Here is a 17,483-nt window from a genome sequence, read left to right as displayed (position 1 = left end):
TCAATTAAAAAAAATTATATATGATATATTAGTATGATGGATGTAGGTACCATAATTTACTACTACCCCACCGATGGATATTTGCATTATTTCAAATGTTTAAGTACTACAAAGAATCCTGTAATAAATATCCTTTTACTTTTATTTTGTTTCACTAGTTAGTTTCTCTCAATGATCAGTCCTAGAAGTAGAACTGCAGGATCAATGCGTACTAAACATATTTAATATTTTAATAGGCATTGCCTAATTGACTTTTCACTAACAGTGGATGAGAATATTCCTCACATGCCGAATATTATCGATCAAAAAAATCTGCCAACTGTTTTGGTTACAATTTATATCTCACAGTTGCTTTATATTTGATTATTAGTGAGGCTAAGCATTTTTTGTATATTTATTGTTTCTTCTTTGATTACCTGTTCACACCCTTTTACCTTTTAACTGCCAATTGCAAGGGGCACTTCTGTTTTATTTTATTTGATCTCTCTATAGCATCTGGTGTTACTGACCACTCGCCCCTTTAACAAAATTCCTTCCTTCCATGGTCTCTGTGACATCCCTTTTTCCTAGATTTCTTCCCATTTCTCTGGCCACTCTTCAGTTGTTGTTTTTTTTCATAGGTTTCTCTTCCTCAGTCCCTCCCTGAGGATGGGTGGCGTCTCTCAAGGTTCTGCCTTAGGTTATCTTCTTTACCCACTTTATGTATTTTTCTATAGATGATGTCCTCCTGGTTTCACCCACCAGCTGTCTGTTGATGATTCATGCCCTATTAACTCTAGCCAGAAATCTCTCCTTACCTCTCAGTTCTACCTGGAAATCCTATAGACATCTTAAACTCATCCTTGTCTAAAGCTGAAGTCTCGCCTCTCCTCCGTTCACTCCTCACTCTTTAATCTGTTTCTTTTCCTGAATTCTCCATCTTGGTGAATGGGACAATTATCTTTTCAACTGTCCAATGTGCCTGTTCTCTTATGCCTCCATGCTGTGCACGTGCTGCTTCCTCTGCCACTCCTTTTGCCCCCTTTGCTTAGCTAGTTCCTAGTCATCCTTCAGGCTCAGTCAGGCACTACTTCTTCTGGGAAGTCTTCCTTGACACGTCATAGTCCAGGTTATGAGTTCCTCCTACGTTCTCCCCCAGCACCTTGAATATTCCTTTAATATGGTACTTATAACACTGGGATTATAAATTCTACTTTCCAACCTCTAAGCAGTTCCTTGAAGGCAGGGACCACATCTTATTCCTCTTTGTGCCTTCAGCACCTGGCACATAAAAGATGCTCCATAAATGTTCATCCATACTTGTGGTATCGACTTTTGTCATCCTACTGTCTTGAACCTAGTTCAATCAGGCCTTTATCCCATCACTCTCAAATAGTACAAAGTGACCAGTGACCTTCATATTAACAAATCTGATGGTCAGTTCTCAGCCTATCTGTGTGTTTGACTCTGTTGATAACATGTCTTTTAGAAACACTTTCTTCACTGGACATCTGGCACTCCGTTCTCTTATTTCCACTGCTATCTCACCAGCTGCTCCCTCTCAGTCTCCTTTGCTGGTTCCTCCTTCTATCTCCAACCTTTAAACAACAAGGTGCCCCTGAGCTCCGTACTCAGACCTCTTTTCTAGCTGTACTCACTCCCCAGGTGATCTCATGCATCTCTTATCTTTACAGACCACTGATACTTTGATACACACACATCTCATCTCCAGCCTGGATCTCTTCCAATTTCAGATTTGTACATCCAGGTTCCTATTTGACTTCTCCACTTGGATGTCTTAATAAAGAATTTTACATTTAACATGTCCAAAACTGAGCTTCTAATAAATATTTCCCCTTCTCTGAACCTGCTTTTACTGTCATCTTCCCCATCTCAATGGCATGTTTCCTGGTGTTTGGGCCAAAAGCATTGTTGCCATTCTTTTTCTCTACCTTCACTATAAATCCTGCCACTTCTCATCACCTATACAGCTACTATTCCAGTCCAATCCATTATCATCTTTTGCCTAAATCACTGCAATTGTCTCGTAATTTGTCTTCATGCTTCTGCCATTGCTCCTCTAGTCTCTTCCTCCTCTTTTTAAAAATTTTAGTTAGATCACATTACTCCTTTGCACACAAACCCTCCAAAGGCCCCCATTCGATCAGAGTTAAGGTCCAGGTCCTCACAATGGCCCTACGTGACATTTCCTTTCCTATTCCTCAAATACACTTAGAATGTTCTTGCCTCGAGGCATTTGCATGTGCTCCTATCTTCTGCCTGAATTATTTTTCTCCCTAGCTCATGTCCTCAGACCTCTGCTCAAATCTCTCCTTGACCACTATACTCATCCTGCTTACCTGCTTCATGTTGTTTCATACCTGACACATCTTTATTGTCTGCCTCTCCCACCAGAATATAAACTCCATGGTGGCAGAGATGTAGTCTGTATTAGTGCCTAAAGCAGTGCTTGGCATATAGTGGGTGCTCTATGAATACTTGCTAATTGAATAAGTGAAAGGAAAAAAAGAAGGAAGAAAAGAGAAAGGGGAAAAATAACACGCAAGAGAGAGAAGGAGGAAAGAAAAGAAAACAGCAGCTGAGTGAAATGATGGTAAGTTTTCTTACAGTGCACCAGAGGGGATCCATTCTCGAATTACAGGAAAATTAAGTCAAAGACCCGTCAGCACTGCCTCCTTAGAGGAAACAAAGTGACAGGGGCATGTTATGTTCTAATTTAAATAGGTTAGGTACTGAAAGCTGCCAGGAGGATGTTTTTGTAATGCCAGCCAAATTAAAGAATTCTTGCCCAAATATGTGAGGTTTTTTTCCCTCGTACCATTAAATCAAGTAAGATCTCAAAAGAAAAACACTATCCAGCCCAGCTGGAAGTTAGCCAGCGGGAGAGTACAAATGGGTATGAGCTCAGAGCTGGTTCTGAGGTTTTCACCTTTGGTGGATCCTGCAGCTAAGAAACTTGCTAACTAGACTGGGTCAAGAGGTTTGATTTAAACAAAGAACCCAGGGGGAATGACAACAGCTGCACAGCTGCTACCACTTAAATGCAGAGAAACATTCTGGTTGTTTGATTTGGAAGAAAGGAAACAAGCCTGGGAAGCCCTGTAGCCTAATTTGAGCAGAAGCAGTAAGCCATTTTATAACCACAAGCAAAGTACTTGGCTTTCTATCCTTAACTCAGGATAGAAAAAGTGGCTCAAAAGGAGAACCTCAGGGAAAAAATAAGATTCTCTGCACCTGAGCCAAGTTCTCCTGAGCAAATGATTCACCAGTCAGACCAGCTGGCACACATGCCCGGCTCAGCTGACTCGGAGCCCACGCCCCGCAGAGGCTGCAGGTGGCTGAGCCACGTGGGCTCTGCCTGTGAAGTTCCACATGTCCGGGGCCTTCCAAATACTTACACTTCTCCTCTTTTCCATGTTTGCTTCTTCAGCTGCTTTCTGGTACCTTCAGAGAAGAGGGGGAAAAAAAGAGAATGTCCTCAAATTAAATTTATATTTTTACTCTTCCAAACTTTAAGAAAACCACTTCTGCACACCTATATCTGCCAGGGATTATCTTTAATCAACTCTATCAGAAGAAGCAGAGAATCAGAGCAGCCCTCACTTCCTGCACTGTTGCAGTCATCTGCTCTAAGAGAAAGATCCAAGACAACGAGGTCAAATGCTGGTAAACAACTGGATAGAACAGAAAGCCTGGGGCTTTTTTCTGTTTTTTCATATTTATTTATTTGGCTGCACTGGGTCTTAGTTGGGGCCTGCAAGATCTTTAGTTGTGGCATGCAGGATCTAGTTCCCTGACCAGGGATCGAACCCGGGGCCCCTGCATTGGCAACGCAGAAATCTTAACCACTGGACCATCAGGGAAGTCCCAAGCCTGGGTTTTTAAAGTCCCAGTTTCATCACTTATTCACTGTGATCTCGGGCAAGTCAACCTCTCTAAGCCTCAGTTTCCTTATCTAGAAAATGATGTACTATAAAGCTGGGAATGGGGCTTCCCTGGTGGCGCAGTGGTTGAGAGTCCGCCTGCCGATGCAGGGGACGCGGGTTCGTGCGCTGGTCCGGGAAGATCCCACATGCCGCGGAGCGGCTGGGCCCATGAGCCATGGCCGCTGAGCCTGCGCGTCCGGAGCCTGTGCTCCGCAACGGGAGAGGCCACAGCAGTGAGAGGCCCGCGTACCACAGAAAAAAAAAAAAAAAAAAAAAAAAAAAAAAAAAAAAAAAAAAGCTGGGAAGATTAAACAAGATCACATGCATAAAAATGCTTTGGAATTAGTCAAAGGATATAGCATTGCATTAGTCCTAGGTTGCACATTTCCCTCTCATTCATGACTCTGAAATCTTACATTCCTGTTGGCCAAATGATCAAGAGGTAGTCACACTGCCTGTATGTGTGTGAACTTAGTCTATGCTGTTGGTACTGTTGATTTTGCTCAGTTAAATGTATTTGATGATACTATACATGTTTTAAATGCCACTTAAATGTCTTTAGAGAGATTACAGTACGATTTGCCATTTAAAGAAAAATTGTTTTACTTTTTATAACTTAGGCGTAAGAGTGATATGTGAGAAAAGTTTCTGTGCTAAGCAAGCATTGGTCCTTTTAATTAGCAGTATTTTTTCCTTAGTGATGCATAAAATAATGGCCCAGCCTACAGTCAGTGGCATCTTAGAGTTGATAAACAGGCTTATATAATTTTAATTTAATTATTACTTTCATCATTTTATTTTATAATTTTTATTACTTGCTCAGAAGATCCCTGAGAAACAACTGAAGTCCCAGGGCTTTTCAGGGGGGATCAGGTTTTCTCCATTTGAAGACAAAGAAAGCTTGGGAGATCCAGGTTACAGCAAATCTCCAAACCACTAAGAACCATCTTAACCTGAGGAAGCCTCCTCAGAGCCTCTGAGTCAAGCACTGAAGGCAGCACCATCACGTGGAGAATCCCCACCACGTGCCTTCCTTGGGCCTGCGTGCCTAGAACTCACCAACCCAACCCTAGAAAAGGGCACATTCAACGGGCCATTTGTTCCTGCCTTAAGGTAGAATTTCAGAACTCACAAGGCATTTGGGCAAGGAAAAGGAGATGAGACAAAAAGGTAAAGAGCAGTATGGGAAAGGGCCCATTCCTCTACCAAAATCAACGTTCAACTCATAAATACCTTCACAAGCTCAGAACTTCCTTATTGTGTGTGTTAAACAGAACAACCTCATCCAAAATGGAAGCCAGAGGAAAGTCCTAGATCTGGCACCACTGCTTACCTGCTATGTAACCTGGGTTATATCACTTCATTTACTTGGGCCTCGTTGACGAAATTCAGTGTATCTGAGAGGATTTCTAAGGTCTCTTCCAGTCTTATTATTGTTTAAATTTTAACAGTAATCAGATATCAGTGTCTCATTCACCAAGCTGGGTAATACTCTGAAACTGAGCAGAACTTTCTTATAGGGTAGGGTGAAAGGACTTCCAAAATTTTCTGGGATTTCATTGACCATAGGTTATGGAAGAAAATGGGATTAGAACTGCTATAAATCAAATGACAATCTAGAAAGATATTTGAAACTTACATTACAGACAAAAGGCTGATTTCCCTAAAATACAAAGAACTCTTACAAATCAATAAGAAACTGATAGACAACTTAATAGAAAAATGGGCATGACCATAAACATACAGTTCACAGGAAATATCAAATGACTCTTAAACAAAAAATAAGAACATTCAGCCTCAAAATAAAAATTCAAACAACACTAAGAACATTTTTTTATCCATCAAGTAGAAAAAGCTTTAAAAAAAAAAAGCTAACATACTGAGGGTAAATTAATAAAACCTCTATGGAAGGCATTTTGTCAATTTACAAGAATTACAAAATTACAAAAGCACGAATGTTACAATTCGCCAATTTTATCTTATAGGTATACTCACACAAGAAAAAGTGACTTTTACATTAGATTATTTGTCATAGCATTAAATGTGAGAGCAAATGACTGAAAACAACCTGAATGTCCATTAACAGAGGACTGGTAAATAAATTATAATGCATTCATGCAATGGAATACTATGCAACTATATAAAGAACAAGTGGTTGCACAACAATGTGAATGTACTTAATGCCACTGAAATGTATACTTAAAAATGGTTAAAATGGTAAATTTTATATGTTAATATAAAAGGTAATATGTACATATTACCAAAAAGGTAATATGTTATATACATATTACCAAAATTAATAAAACAACCCAGTGTGATACTGGCATAAAGACAGACATGTAGATCAATGGAATAGAATAGAGAGCCCATAAATAAACCCTCACATATATGGTCAAAGGATTTCAACAAGGATGCCAAGACCATCTAATGGGGAAAAGACAGTCTTTTCAATAAATGATGTTGGAAAAACTAGATATCCGCATGCAAAACAAAGACCTAAGTATAAAAGTTAAAACTATAAAACTCTTAGAAGAAAACAAGGGCAAAGCCTTATGACATTGAATTTGGCAACGATTTCTTGAAATGACACCAAAAGCACAGGCAACAAAAGAAAAAATAGATAAATTGGACTTCGGCAAAATCTGTGAACCAAAGGACACCATCAACAGAGTGAAAAGGCAACCCATGCAATGGCAGAAAATAGTTCCAAATCATATATCTGATAAGGGATTAACATCCAAAATATATAACATTTTAAAAAAATAACAAATATTGCTCGAGAAATATGTTATAGGGAATTCTCTGGTGGTCCAGTGGTTAGGACTTGGCCCTTTCATTGCCAGTGGGCCCAGGTTCAATCTCTGGTTGGGGAACTAAGATCCCACAAGCCATGCCACGAGGCCAAAAAAAAAAAAAGAAATATGTTCTAAGCACTAGAGAAAAAGTAGTGAAAGAAATAACCAAAAGAGACATAGTTCCTGCTCTCAGGCAGCTTACAGCTTAAATATTAAACACGTACATGCACACAGACGCACACACACAAATATATACACATACACATACATACACACACATATATATACTGTAAATCCTTCAAAGAAAAAGGAGTATTATTATTTATTTATTTTTTTTTTTTGCGGTACGCGGGCCTCTCACTGTTGTGGCCTCTCCCGTTGCGGAGCACGGACTCCGGACGCGCAGGCTCAGTGGCCATGGCTCACGGGCCGAGCCGCTCCGCGGCATGTGGGATCTTCCCAGACTGGGGCACGAACCCATGTCCCCTGCATCGACTGGGGCACGAACCCGTGTCCCCTGCATCGGCAGGCGGACTCTAAAACACTGTGCCACCCGGGAAGCCCAGGACAGAGTATTATTAAACAACCTAACAAAGGAGCCAAATTGAGAAGGTGGTGGGTGGGGTGTGTATATGTGCGTGCGTGCGTGCGTGTGTGCGTGTGTGTGTGTGTGTGTGTGTGTGTGTGTGTGTGTGTGTGAAGGAAAGTCTTGCTGAGGAAGTGACCTTTAGGCTGAGATCTGAAGTTTGATCAGAAGGAGTCAGCCAAGCAAAACGAAGCAAGGAAAGCATTCCAGGCACAGAAGAAGAGCACACACAAAGTCCCCAAGGCAAGACAGTGTCTCATGTGTATAAGATATACAAAGAACTCCAATGTTGCTGAAGCACTCTGAGATAAAGGCAGAGGTCAGGAGATGATGCTGAGAGGCAAGGGCTTTGCAGGCTACGCTAAGGATTTTGAATGTAATTTTAGGTACAATGAATGGTCACTGACCCAAGCCATGTTTTTAAAAGAGCAGTGGATGCTGTGTGGAGAATGGACTGGAGGGGGCTGAGAGTGGAGGCAGCAATAGTGAGAGAAGATGCTGGCTTGGTCCAGGGTGGTGGCACTAGAGATAAAATGAATAGGTTTGAGATATATTTCAGAATCAACAGGATTGGTAATGAGGAAGACGAAGTCAAGAATGACTCCCAGGGGGCTTCCCTGGTGGCGCAGTGGTTGAGAGTCCGCCTGCCGATGCAGGGGACACGGGTTCGTGCCCTGGTCCGGGAAGATCCCACATGACGCGGAGCGGCTGGGCCCGTGATCCATGGCTGCTGAGCCTGCGCGTCCGGAGCCTGTGCTCCGCAACGGGAGAGGCCACAACAGTGAGAGGTCCGGGAACCACACCCCCCCCAAAAAAAAAGAATGACTCCCAGGTTTCCGGCAGATGAGTCAATGGAAGGAGGAGCAAAGTTGGGGATGGGGAAGACGAAGAGTTCAGTGTTAGCCGTGTTAACTAAAGCATCCACTTGGTGGTGGCAGTGATTAGACACGTGTCTAGAGCTCGAAAGAGAGATCTGAGCTAACAATATAAATTTAGGACTTGTCTGTCCACAGATGATACTAAAGCCGTAAAAGTATATGATATCATCTATGAAGAGTGCGTAGTGCAAGAAAAGGCCCAGAACTCAGTCCTGGAGACTCTAACATTTAGCAGTCAGAACCTGAAGAAGAGGCGATAACAGAGAATGAGAAGGAACAGATGGAGGTAACAGGAAAACCAAGAGACTCCCAGAGAAGCCAAGAGAAGAAAAGATGTGGGAAGAAGTGGTAAGGGGTCATCTAAGACAAAGGCTAACAAATATCTCCTTGATTTAGCAACATAGAAGTCTTTGGTAACCCTGGCAGTCCTCTTCCATTATAAATATAATTTATTAACCCATAGTCCTTTTAATGGGCATTTGGATTATTTCCAGTTATCCATCATTACAAATAGTGCTTTGGTGAATGGCCCTGTACATATATTTTTTTCCCCACTTGTACTACTGTATCTGTCTAAGCGTCCCTAAAAATGGAAATGCAGAAACACAGTGGATTATAGCTAGAAAGAAACTTAGAACTGGCCTTGAACTTATGTTTCCACACCCCTTGGGTAATCATCTACAGTATATTACAGCAATAATACAATATATGAGAGCTGGAGCCAATCAGCAGACGGGTTTATTCTTAGCCAATTGTTCTCCAAGGCAAGGAGAACAATTTACACTGTGATTAGTTGGATAAATAAGCTCAGAGGTTCCCTTCCCTTTACTGTCTTAACAGAAACGTATAGTTAAAGAAAGATCAAAATAGTTTCCATCTTTAGTCCTCCCCTTTTAGCACTGAGGCATCTGTAAGATACAGGTGTATACACCGATGGTTGTCTTGAATTGTTTTGAAACTCCCACTCAAATATCACCACCCTTTATTTGTAATGAAGTACTTGCTAAACAGTAGATACACACCACTACTAGTGGTGTGGAAAGGTTCCACACCACTGCTTTCTTCCAAGTTAGGTCCTTGGTACTTTTACATTTTGACTCTCAGAATGCTAAGAGATGCTGAGGGTACAGTACTTCCGAATTAAGTGTTAGATCAGGATTCAGGCCTTAGACTTTCCTCAAAGACGCTCGGAGCAACGAGCATTATTCTGACAAAAAATGTGAAGGTCACTGGATAGGGGGAGAAGTGAAGGCATTTTAAAGATACAAATCTGAGGGAAAAAATATTTGCCATGAGATTTCTATAATTAAAATCTTATCCCTTTTCCCTTCCCAGATTTTCTTGTCCTCCAGTCTCCTCTTCACACACAGAATTTAATCTTGCAACTGCTCCTTAATGCTCAGCTGTGAGGCAGGCAGCTGATGGAGGATACTAAAATTATCTGGGGAGTAATAACAATGTCTCAACCTTTTCTAAGACCAGAAAACAGAGTTCCTGAGCCATGACTCTTGCTTGTATGCCTTCAAACAGAGCAAAGGTCTCACTGAGCCAAAAGAGGAAAAAAGAAACTCCCAAGTTTTAGGAAATGTATTTTCTTCTAGAATAATTTCACCACCAAAATGTTACAGAGAAGCAAAGAAGTTAACCAGGGAGATCTGAGGGTCAAATTTTTTCTTAATGAAGGAAGAACGGCCACAGAAAACTAAATATAAACCCTGTTCTTTCTTGGGACTGTGGAATGGGTAAAGTTATAACAAGAGTGGGAGAAGCAGTGACAGGAGGGCAGGCATGGTGGTGGAGGGATTAAGTGTCCTGGATTAAGCTCTGCCACTATCTTGGGATGTGATCTTTAGTCGTAATTGCTGGACCACAAGTTCCTTATTTGTCAGAGGAATGGGACAAAGGTTAGCAGTAGTTCTTTTTTGTCGGAGAATCCTCTTTTCAAATGATAACTTAGAACCTCACATATAAAAGGGATCAAAGCAGGACCGCTGGGGTGGAAGGTCACAGGCTCTTCCCGTCTTCCCAGAACTGGCCCCTGAGGTTCCTCTGAAGAACTCAATTAAGATAGTTTGAAAACCACTGGGCTAGATTCCCTTCAACTCCAAAAATACATGAGTTAAAGAGGAACCTTCTGCAAAGAAACCGAATTCTACCGAAAGAGTCAAATTTTAATCAAGCAAAGGATTATACTACGCTGCAGTCATTTGTGAGGGAAACCAAAGCTAGCTGTTCAAACTGACTGTTCAAGAGCATCCTCCTTACTCAAACTTAATGCTTTATATAGTATAGAGGTTTAGTAAAAGAAATGAGTCTGGAGTTATAAAGCACTCATAAGACACAAGCTGGGATGCTAGAAAAATCACTCTTATGTATACATCCATGTAAAACATTATCAACAGTTAGAAAGTAAAGCCCAGCTAATCTTACAAACAGCAGAGCCAGATTAAGCTTCCTCCAAATACCGTTTTGATATTAGTCTCTGGTCACAAACCTCCCGAGGTTTCCTACAGTCTCTTAACTAGGCTTGAATAGGATTTATTAATTCCAAACCCCATAATAGAGATCATTACAAAATAAGAGAAAATCAGGTCCGTTGTGTTAGAAGTAAATATTAATGTATGTTTTGTGGAAAACAGTCCTGCAATCTGCTTTGGGAACCTACAGTGTGTGAATCCTCAAAGCCTTAAGCAGTGTCGGCAATATGTCTCCACCAAGTACGAAACCTGGAGAAGGAATCCAGGCTGATTCTGTGGTTTTCACTGTCTTAAGTGCACATGATGTCCTGTCCCATTTCTGTGTCTTACCTCCTATCACTCCCCTTCCTCCGCAATGTCACCACCATCGTCCCGGCCTACCAAATAAAATTCTATTCATCCTTCAAAACCAGTTCATTAGTAGGACCTATGCATCAGAAGAAAAATACTAGACAGAAAAAAATCAAAATATTAACTTGGGCAGGTTACTCTCTACCCCTCAGTGTTCTCAACTATAAAACAGGGATAATATCCCTTCCTCACATGTTTTTTTTGTTTTATTTTGTTCTGTTTTGTTGGCCATACCATGCAGCATGCGGGATCTTAGTTCCCCAACCAGGGATTGAACCCGAGGCTCCTGCGGTGGAAGTGTGGAGTCTTAACCACTGGACCACCAGGGAAGTCCCTCCCTCATATAGTTTTTATTAGGATTAGAAATAGTATCGATTCCCATCAAGAGTCTAGTGTAGTACCTGGCATATTGATTCTGATTAATGGCTTCAGGATTTACAGTTTTGCATAACTGCCATTTGCCTTTATAACCTTTGTGGAGAAAAGACAGTCACCCTACTATTCTATGAGAAGGTGGCCTCTTAAGGTCCCTTTGCACCTTCTCTCTGCAAGATTAAGAAGCCCCTAAAATGAGCAGCTTTTTCCAACTTCCTCTCATCAGTGCTACTACAGGACCCAAATCCTCTATCTTGAGAATTGGCTGGAATGGACAATGACAGAATAAAACAGTGGGATGGGAACTGAGGAAGGGGAGAGAGTTTCACTGAGGTGACTGACCGAGTTAGGCAGGGAAGGAAGTGAAGCCAGGAAGGGGACTGACATCCATGGCCTGGGTGTCCCGGTTTGGCCAAAGAGCAGGGTCAGTGGGAATAAGAAAGTGGAACAAGTAGAAAAGGAGGCTCTAATCAGAGAGTAGGTTTTCCAGATGCACATTTCAGAGATGGATTCTGGGTGATGAAAAGGTTGGGACTAGATGCAGGGGCATGGGAGACAATGTGCAGGTTGAAGAAGTAGGGAAGATCAAGAAATGACAAGTCCATGGGAATTCCCTGGGGGTCCAGTGATTAGGACTCAGTGCTTTTACTGCCAGGGCCTGAGTTCAGTCCCTGGTTGGGAAACTAAGACCCCGCAAGCCATGTGGCATGGCCAATAAATAAATAAATAAGAAATGATGAGTCCAAAGTATCAGACAGGTCATTTATGTAGGCCAGTGATTCTACACTGGGGGCACTACTGGCCGGGATATTTGGAAATGTGTGAGAATCTTATTGGGGTCTCTCCTCCACTTTTTTTTGGTTGCCACAATATCATGGGGTACTACTAGCATTGGGAGGAAGGCAAGAAGATGAACATCCTGCACAAGGAAGATCTGCCTAATCCAAAATGCTAATAGCACCCCCATTGAGAAACACTGAGGAGAAAATGAAGCTGGAAGCTAGTGTCTCCAAGGAAGGCAAGGAGCTTGGCGCACCACTGTCCTGGAGGGGAGCATAAGAATGCTATGATTAGGTGTGAGCTCAAAGCACAGGTTTACAACCTCAGAACAAGGCAAAAGAAAACAATGGATGGGAAACAGTAGCGGAGATGTAGCACCCCTGACTCCTGGCCCCAGAATATTTCAGGGAAGCATGTGCAGAAGGAGCAGCCGCTACTCAGAAACAGAATGCCTGGCGAGGGAAAGCCAAGTTCAGTGAAAGAGAGGTGGGGCTAGGGAGGGTGAAAAGGGTAAGAATGTGGAGAAGTTTCTCTGCAGAACAGGGAGTTTCCAAGTCCCATTAATCACAGCTCAACACTGTCTCAAATCCTTCCCTTCCTTTCCACTCCTCCCGCCCCCCACCCTCAATAGCTTTCACTTGGGTTCTCAAGGGAGCCTCAGAATTTGCCTCCATGCTATCAATCTGTCATCTTTCCAATATACCTTTTACATTGTTTCCAGAAGCATCTTTCTAAATACAAGCCTGAAAGAGACTTCCCTAGCAGTTCAGTGGTTAAGACTCCACACTTCCATTGCAGGGGACACTGGTTTGATCCCTGGTCAGGGAACTAAGATCCTGTATGCTGCAGCCAAAAAAAAAAAAAAGAGGGCACTAAATACAAGCCTGATCATAAAAACTTTCCATTGTTTCTGTTGTTTATCTAACTAAATCCTAAACTTAGCATGGCACTCAAGGCCTTTCACCATCTGGCCCTAACTGAACTAACTGTTTCAGTCCCTTCTCCCTTCTGTATTTCTCCATGCTCGACTGACTCCTTGCTTTCCTATTCCCTTTATTCATGTTCAGCTTCCACAAGCCTTTACTTGAACCTTTACTTGAACCAATAAACCTTATTTGTTCTGCTTTACGTTCAAGTTCACGGCTTTGAGTTCGTAAGTCCCTCTCTTCTATTACCAGTGCTTCTTAAGCTTCCCTGAAGGTAAAAATCACTAGGATACTTGTTAAAAACACAAATTCCTGGGTCCCATCCCAGATACATTGAATCAGAATCTTTAAGGGAGGAGCCTGAGAAGCCATTCAGGATGGTTTTAAAACATGTCCCCCCAAATCTCTGACATTTCTCTCACCAAAAGGTAGAGTCAAATTCCCCTCCCTCTGAACATGAGCCAGCTTTAGTGACTGGTGCTAATGAAGAGAATGTGGAAAAAGTGATACTGTATAACTTCTGAGGCTGGGTCATAAAAGGCTACACAACCCCTGGCCCTGACTCCCTTCCTTCTTTGTTCCCTCCTTCCCTCCCTCTCTGGATGCTTGCCCTTGGAACCCAGCCAAGCAAGCCAAGCAGCCACATGGAAAAGCCATATGTAGGTGTTCTGATCATGGCCGCAGCTGAGATCCCAGATGACTGCCAGCATCAACCGCCTGACTTGTGAGTAAGCCTTTAGATGACTATGGCCCCCAGTTCTGAGATACCGGGGATGGTGAGGGGAACCGAGGCAAGCCCTGCCCAAATTGGAGATTCACAGTAAAATAAGTATTGTCATTATTGCAAGCCACTAAATTTTGAAGATTGTTTTTCCTGTGTAGCAATAACTGGAACACCATATTATTCTCCCTCACCCCCTTTTTTTTTTTTTTTTGGCCGCGCCACTTGGCTGGTGGGATCTCAGCTCCCCAACCAGGGATTGAACCCAGGCCATGGCAGTGAAAGCCCGGAATCCTAACCACTAGGCCACCAGGGAACTCCCTGGAACACCATATTATTAACAGGTACCTCATGTGATTCTTAAGATGAAGGAAGTTTGGGGACTTCCTCTACTATACAAACTATACTAAACTATAGTATTACATTCCTTGAGGTCAGGAATTCAGTCTTAACAGCTTTCCAGAGCTTGATCCCTTTTTTCTGAACTAGCTTTATTGATTTTCTTTTTTTGATAAGAATAATACATTTGACATAAAAATTACAGCAATGTAAAAAGCGTAACGTAGAAGGTAAAAGAGCTATGCGGTCTCACCCCGCCCCCCATGCCACCTTAAGTGATAACCATGGTCAACAGGATGGAAGGGCAGTGTTTCCCACAGAGCAGGTGGTTGATGGATCTGTCACTGAAGAAAAGGTGACAGTGCAGATTACAGAAACTTCCTACTGGTATTTAGCTGTATTCTAGATATAGCTCCAGAATCACTTTCTTCAAATCTTTACCATCTTTCTTCTCTTAACATGTATCATAGCTTCCTATTAATTAACAAACTCTACTAGTGAGGTAAGCTCTGCCCTAAGCTCTATGGTATCTCTATTTGAGCGAAGTTAACGTGCTTACCATCTCTGGTATATTATTAACATACCATTCCCTCAACATTTGTTGAGTGCCTACTATGTTCTAATCACCATGCTACACACTAGGCATATAAAATACGCAGGAAAGGGGCCCTCGTACCAAAAAACTCATGGTCCAGAGCAGGGGTCAGCAAACTTTTTCTTAAAGAGCCAGACAGTAAATATTTTAGACTTTGAGGGCCATATGGTCTCTGTTGCAACTCTGCTGCTGCAACTCTGCTGCATGAAAGCAGCCATGGACAATACACAAAAGGACATGGCTATGTTCTAATAAACCTTTATTTACTAAAACAGGCAGCCAGTAGGCTGTAGTCTGCCTACATAGTTTACACTGTTCAACAGAACCTTATGCAATGGTGAAATGCCTCTGTGATGTCCAGTATGGTGGCCACCAGCTACATGTAGCCATTGGCGCTTGAAACGTGGCTAGTGCAGCTGATGAACTGAATTTTAAGTGTTTTTAATTTTAATTAATTTAGATTTAAGTAGCCACATATGTAGTGGCTACCCTATTGGACCATGCAGGTATAGAGTGCACCTAATACTCCCTTCAACTAAAAACCTACCTCAAAACCTACCTCTCAACCAGAAAGCCTTCCTGACTAGCTTCTGCCCACGGTGTTCACTCTCTCTCTCGTATTTTATATCTAGTCCTTACTCCTGTTCATTCTGGACTTACTGACATTTTGCTTAATAACTAATGTGTTTTATAATTGTCTTTTGTGTTTATAACTCTTTCTTTCCCCAACTGAACAAAAAGTCAAGTACAGAGAATGTGTATCCTGATTATCATCATCTTCCTTCTCCACAGAGCCTTGCATGGTACTTAAAATCCAGAAGGTGCTCAGAAAAGCCATTTTACACCATGTACTTCCTTTACCGATCTCCCTGACAGGTGGTAATGTTTGCTCAAGACAGATGGTCCTTTTGGACCAGGATCAACACTTACTTGGAGAATATTTCTACAATAGCCGATGACTTGTTCTTGTTGACAAGAGAAAGTTCTTTGGCCGTAACCCTCAATGATAGTGAAGTCCATTGCCGTCTATTAAATGGAGTTGATTCCATCTTGTCTACAGATACTGAAATACCTATGTGACAAAGAAAGTCAGAATATTAGACACAGAAGAGGATTCTCCAGCATCCAAGGACTGGCAGCGGTGTGGTGTTAAGTGAGAGAGCGGAGAGCCCTGGAGCAGCAGACTGTAGTCCTCTACCGGTTCTCTCAAAAACTGTAACCTTGGTCAGATGATTGAATTTGGGTTGTAGTTTCCTGTAAAATGAGAAGGTTAGATCAGGTAATCTCTAAGGTCCCTTTCAGTTTCCATCATTTTATGACTGACCCCACTGTGCAAACAGTGATTGGCCTTTCCCTGAACTTAAGCCTGTTCCAAAGTCACATTTGGAGTGAAATGTCCCACTCTTCTGAGTTACATCCCAGGGGAAGTACAATTGGCATCTCTGTAGAGTCAGGTCCAAATTAGGTTCTACCTACATCCAAGTTTTTTTGGCTGCCCTCTCTCCCCAAGTTCTGTAGCAATGACCACTTGGTGCTGGGGAGAGAGCTGTGGATACAGCATAGAATGAAACAAAGAGCATGGGCTTTAAGGCAAGGTAGACTTCAAATGAAATCAAAATTTTGTAACCTTGAACAAATTATATAACCTTTTCAGTTTTAGTTGCCTGACTGTAAAATGAGAATACCTACCCTTACAGGGTTTTTGATGTGGGTTTTAAGGAGATAATATACTTAAAATACTAGGCATTAATTATAGTAGTATGAAGAACATTTTAAGTATAATATATTAGTATTGGCTTCAAGTCAAAGAATATATACAGCCATGCCCTTAACATCACCTAGACCCTATCCATTAACTGGATTATTTGTTTTTGCCCCAGTAATTATCAAAGGAGTTCCAACCTTTGTTGGAGGTGAGATTAGAAATGAGTCAATAGTTTCCTTATTTGAAGATTGAACAATATAAACGAAAGTGCTACTTGCAGCTCTCCTGACAACCACAGAGCATAACTTATCTGGTAGAAAATATGGTTCATCAGGCACTGCTTCCAACAGCCTTGACAACAGCAGAACACACAATGTGCTTAACCAAGCAATGTGGGCTACCATTTCACACTAAAAGTCCTGTGATGCAAAGTAAGTGATAAGTGACCCAAAACGACCACACTACTTTTCCATTTGTAGTACCTGTTCTCCCCACTAAAGCCTTGTCTGAAAACAACATTAGTTTTGTTGTTTTTGTTTGTTTGTTTAAATCCCCATGTTGTAAGACAACATTGAACCCTCTTATGGTAAGGAGCTCTGGTGTCAAGAGACACATGTACTCGATGGGAGTGTTGGCCCCATTACTTAAAGCTGTGTGTCCCTCCCTAAAACTTAGATTTTTCATCCATAACAACAGTACTTACTTCATGGTATCTTTATGAGGAATAAGTAAGATAAAGAAAAAAAGACCCTGACATAGAATAAGTAAGCAATAAATGTTAGTTTTTTGTATTATCTCTTCTCCCTGGATAAAATAACCTTAATTCTACACATGTTCTTTGAAATAAACCTGCGTGTATCAAATAATATATGACATTTGTCTATCTGCTTTTCAGTTTGTAACTGACAGACCTACCAGACCTTGGCAGGCGTTTCTCTAACAAGAAAATGACACAGCTGTTTATTCAGCTAAACGTAATTATGTATAACCACAATAATGACCCTTTAAGCCAAGTCCACGAAATACCGA

General features: G+C 41.7%; 1 protein-coding gene across 8 annotated transcripts in view; it reads right to left on the bottom strand.

Annotated features, from left to right (window-relative positions):
- LIMA1 (LIM domain and actin binding 1) overlaps window positions 1-17,483 on the bottom strand; it is an 84,844-nt gene that overhangs the window by 39,786 nt on the left and 27,575 nt on the right. For all 8 annotated transcript variants that reach the window (XM_032644858.1, XM_032644852.1, XM_032644854.1 and 5 more), the window contains exons 2-3: window positions 15,680-15,821; window positions 3,399-3,444 (exon numbers count right to left, since the gene is read on the bottom strand). In XM_032644858.1, coding sequence (XP_032500749.1) covers window positions 3,399-3,444; window positions 15,680-15,798 — 165 coding nt within the window. In that variant the 5' untranslated portion in view covers window positions 15,799-15,821. The remainder of the gene's footprint in view (window positions 1-3,398; window positions 3,445-15,679; window positions 15,822-17,483) is intronic.

The sequence above is a fragment of the Phocoena sinus genome, chromosome 10 (assembly GCF_008692025.1).
Source record: "Phocoena sinus isolate mPhoSin1 chromosome 10, mPhoSin1.pri, whole genome shotgun sequence".
Taxonomy (NCBI): Eukaryota; Metazoa; Chordata; class Mammalia; order Artiodactyla; family Phocoenidae; genus Phocoena; species Phocoena sinus.
This window is presented reverse-complemented; position numbering and strand designations above follow the sequence as displayed.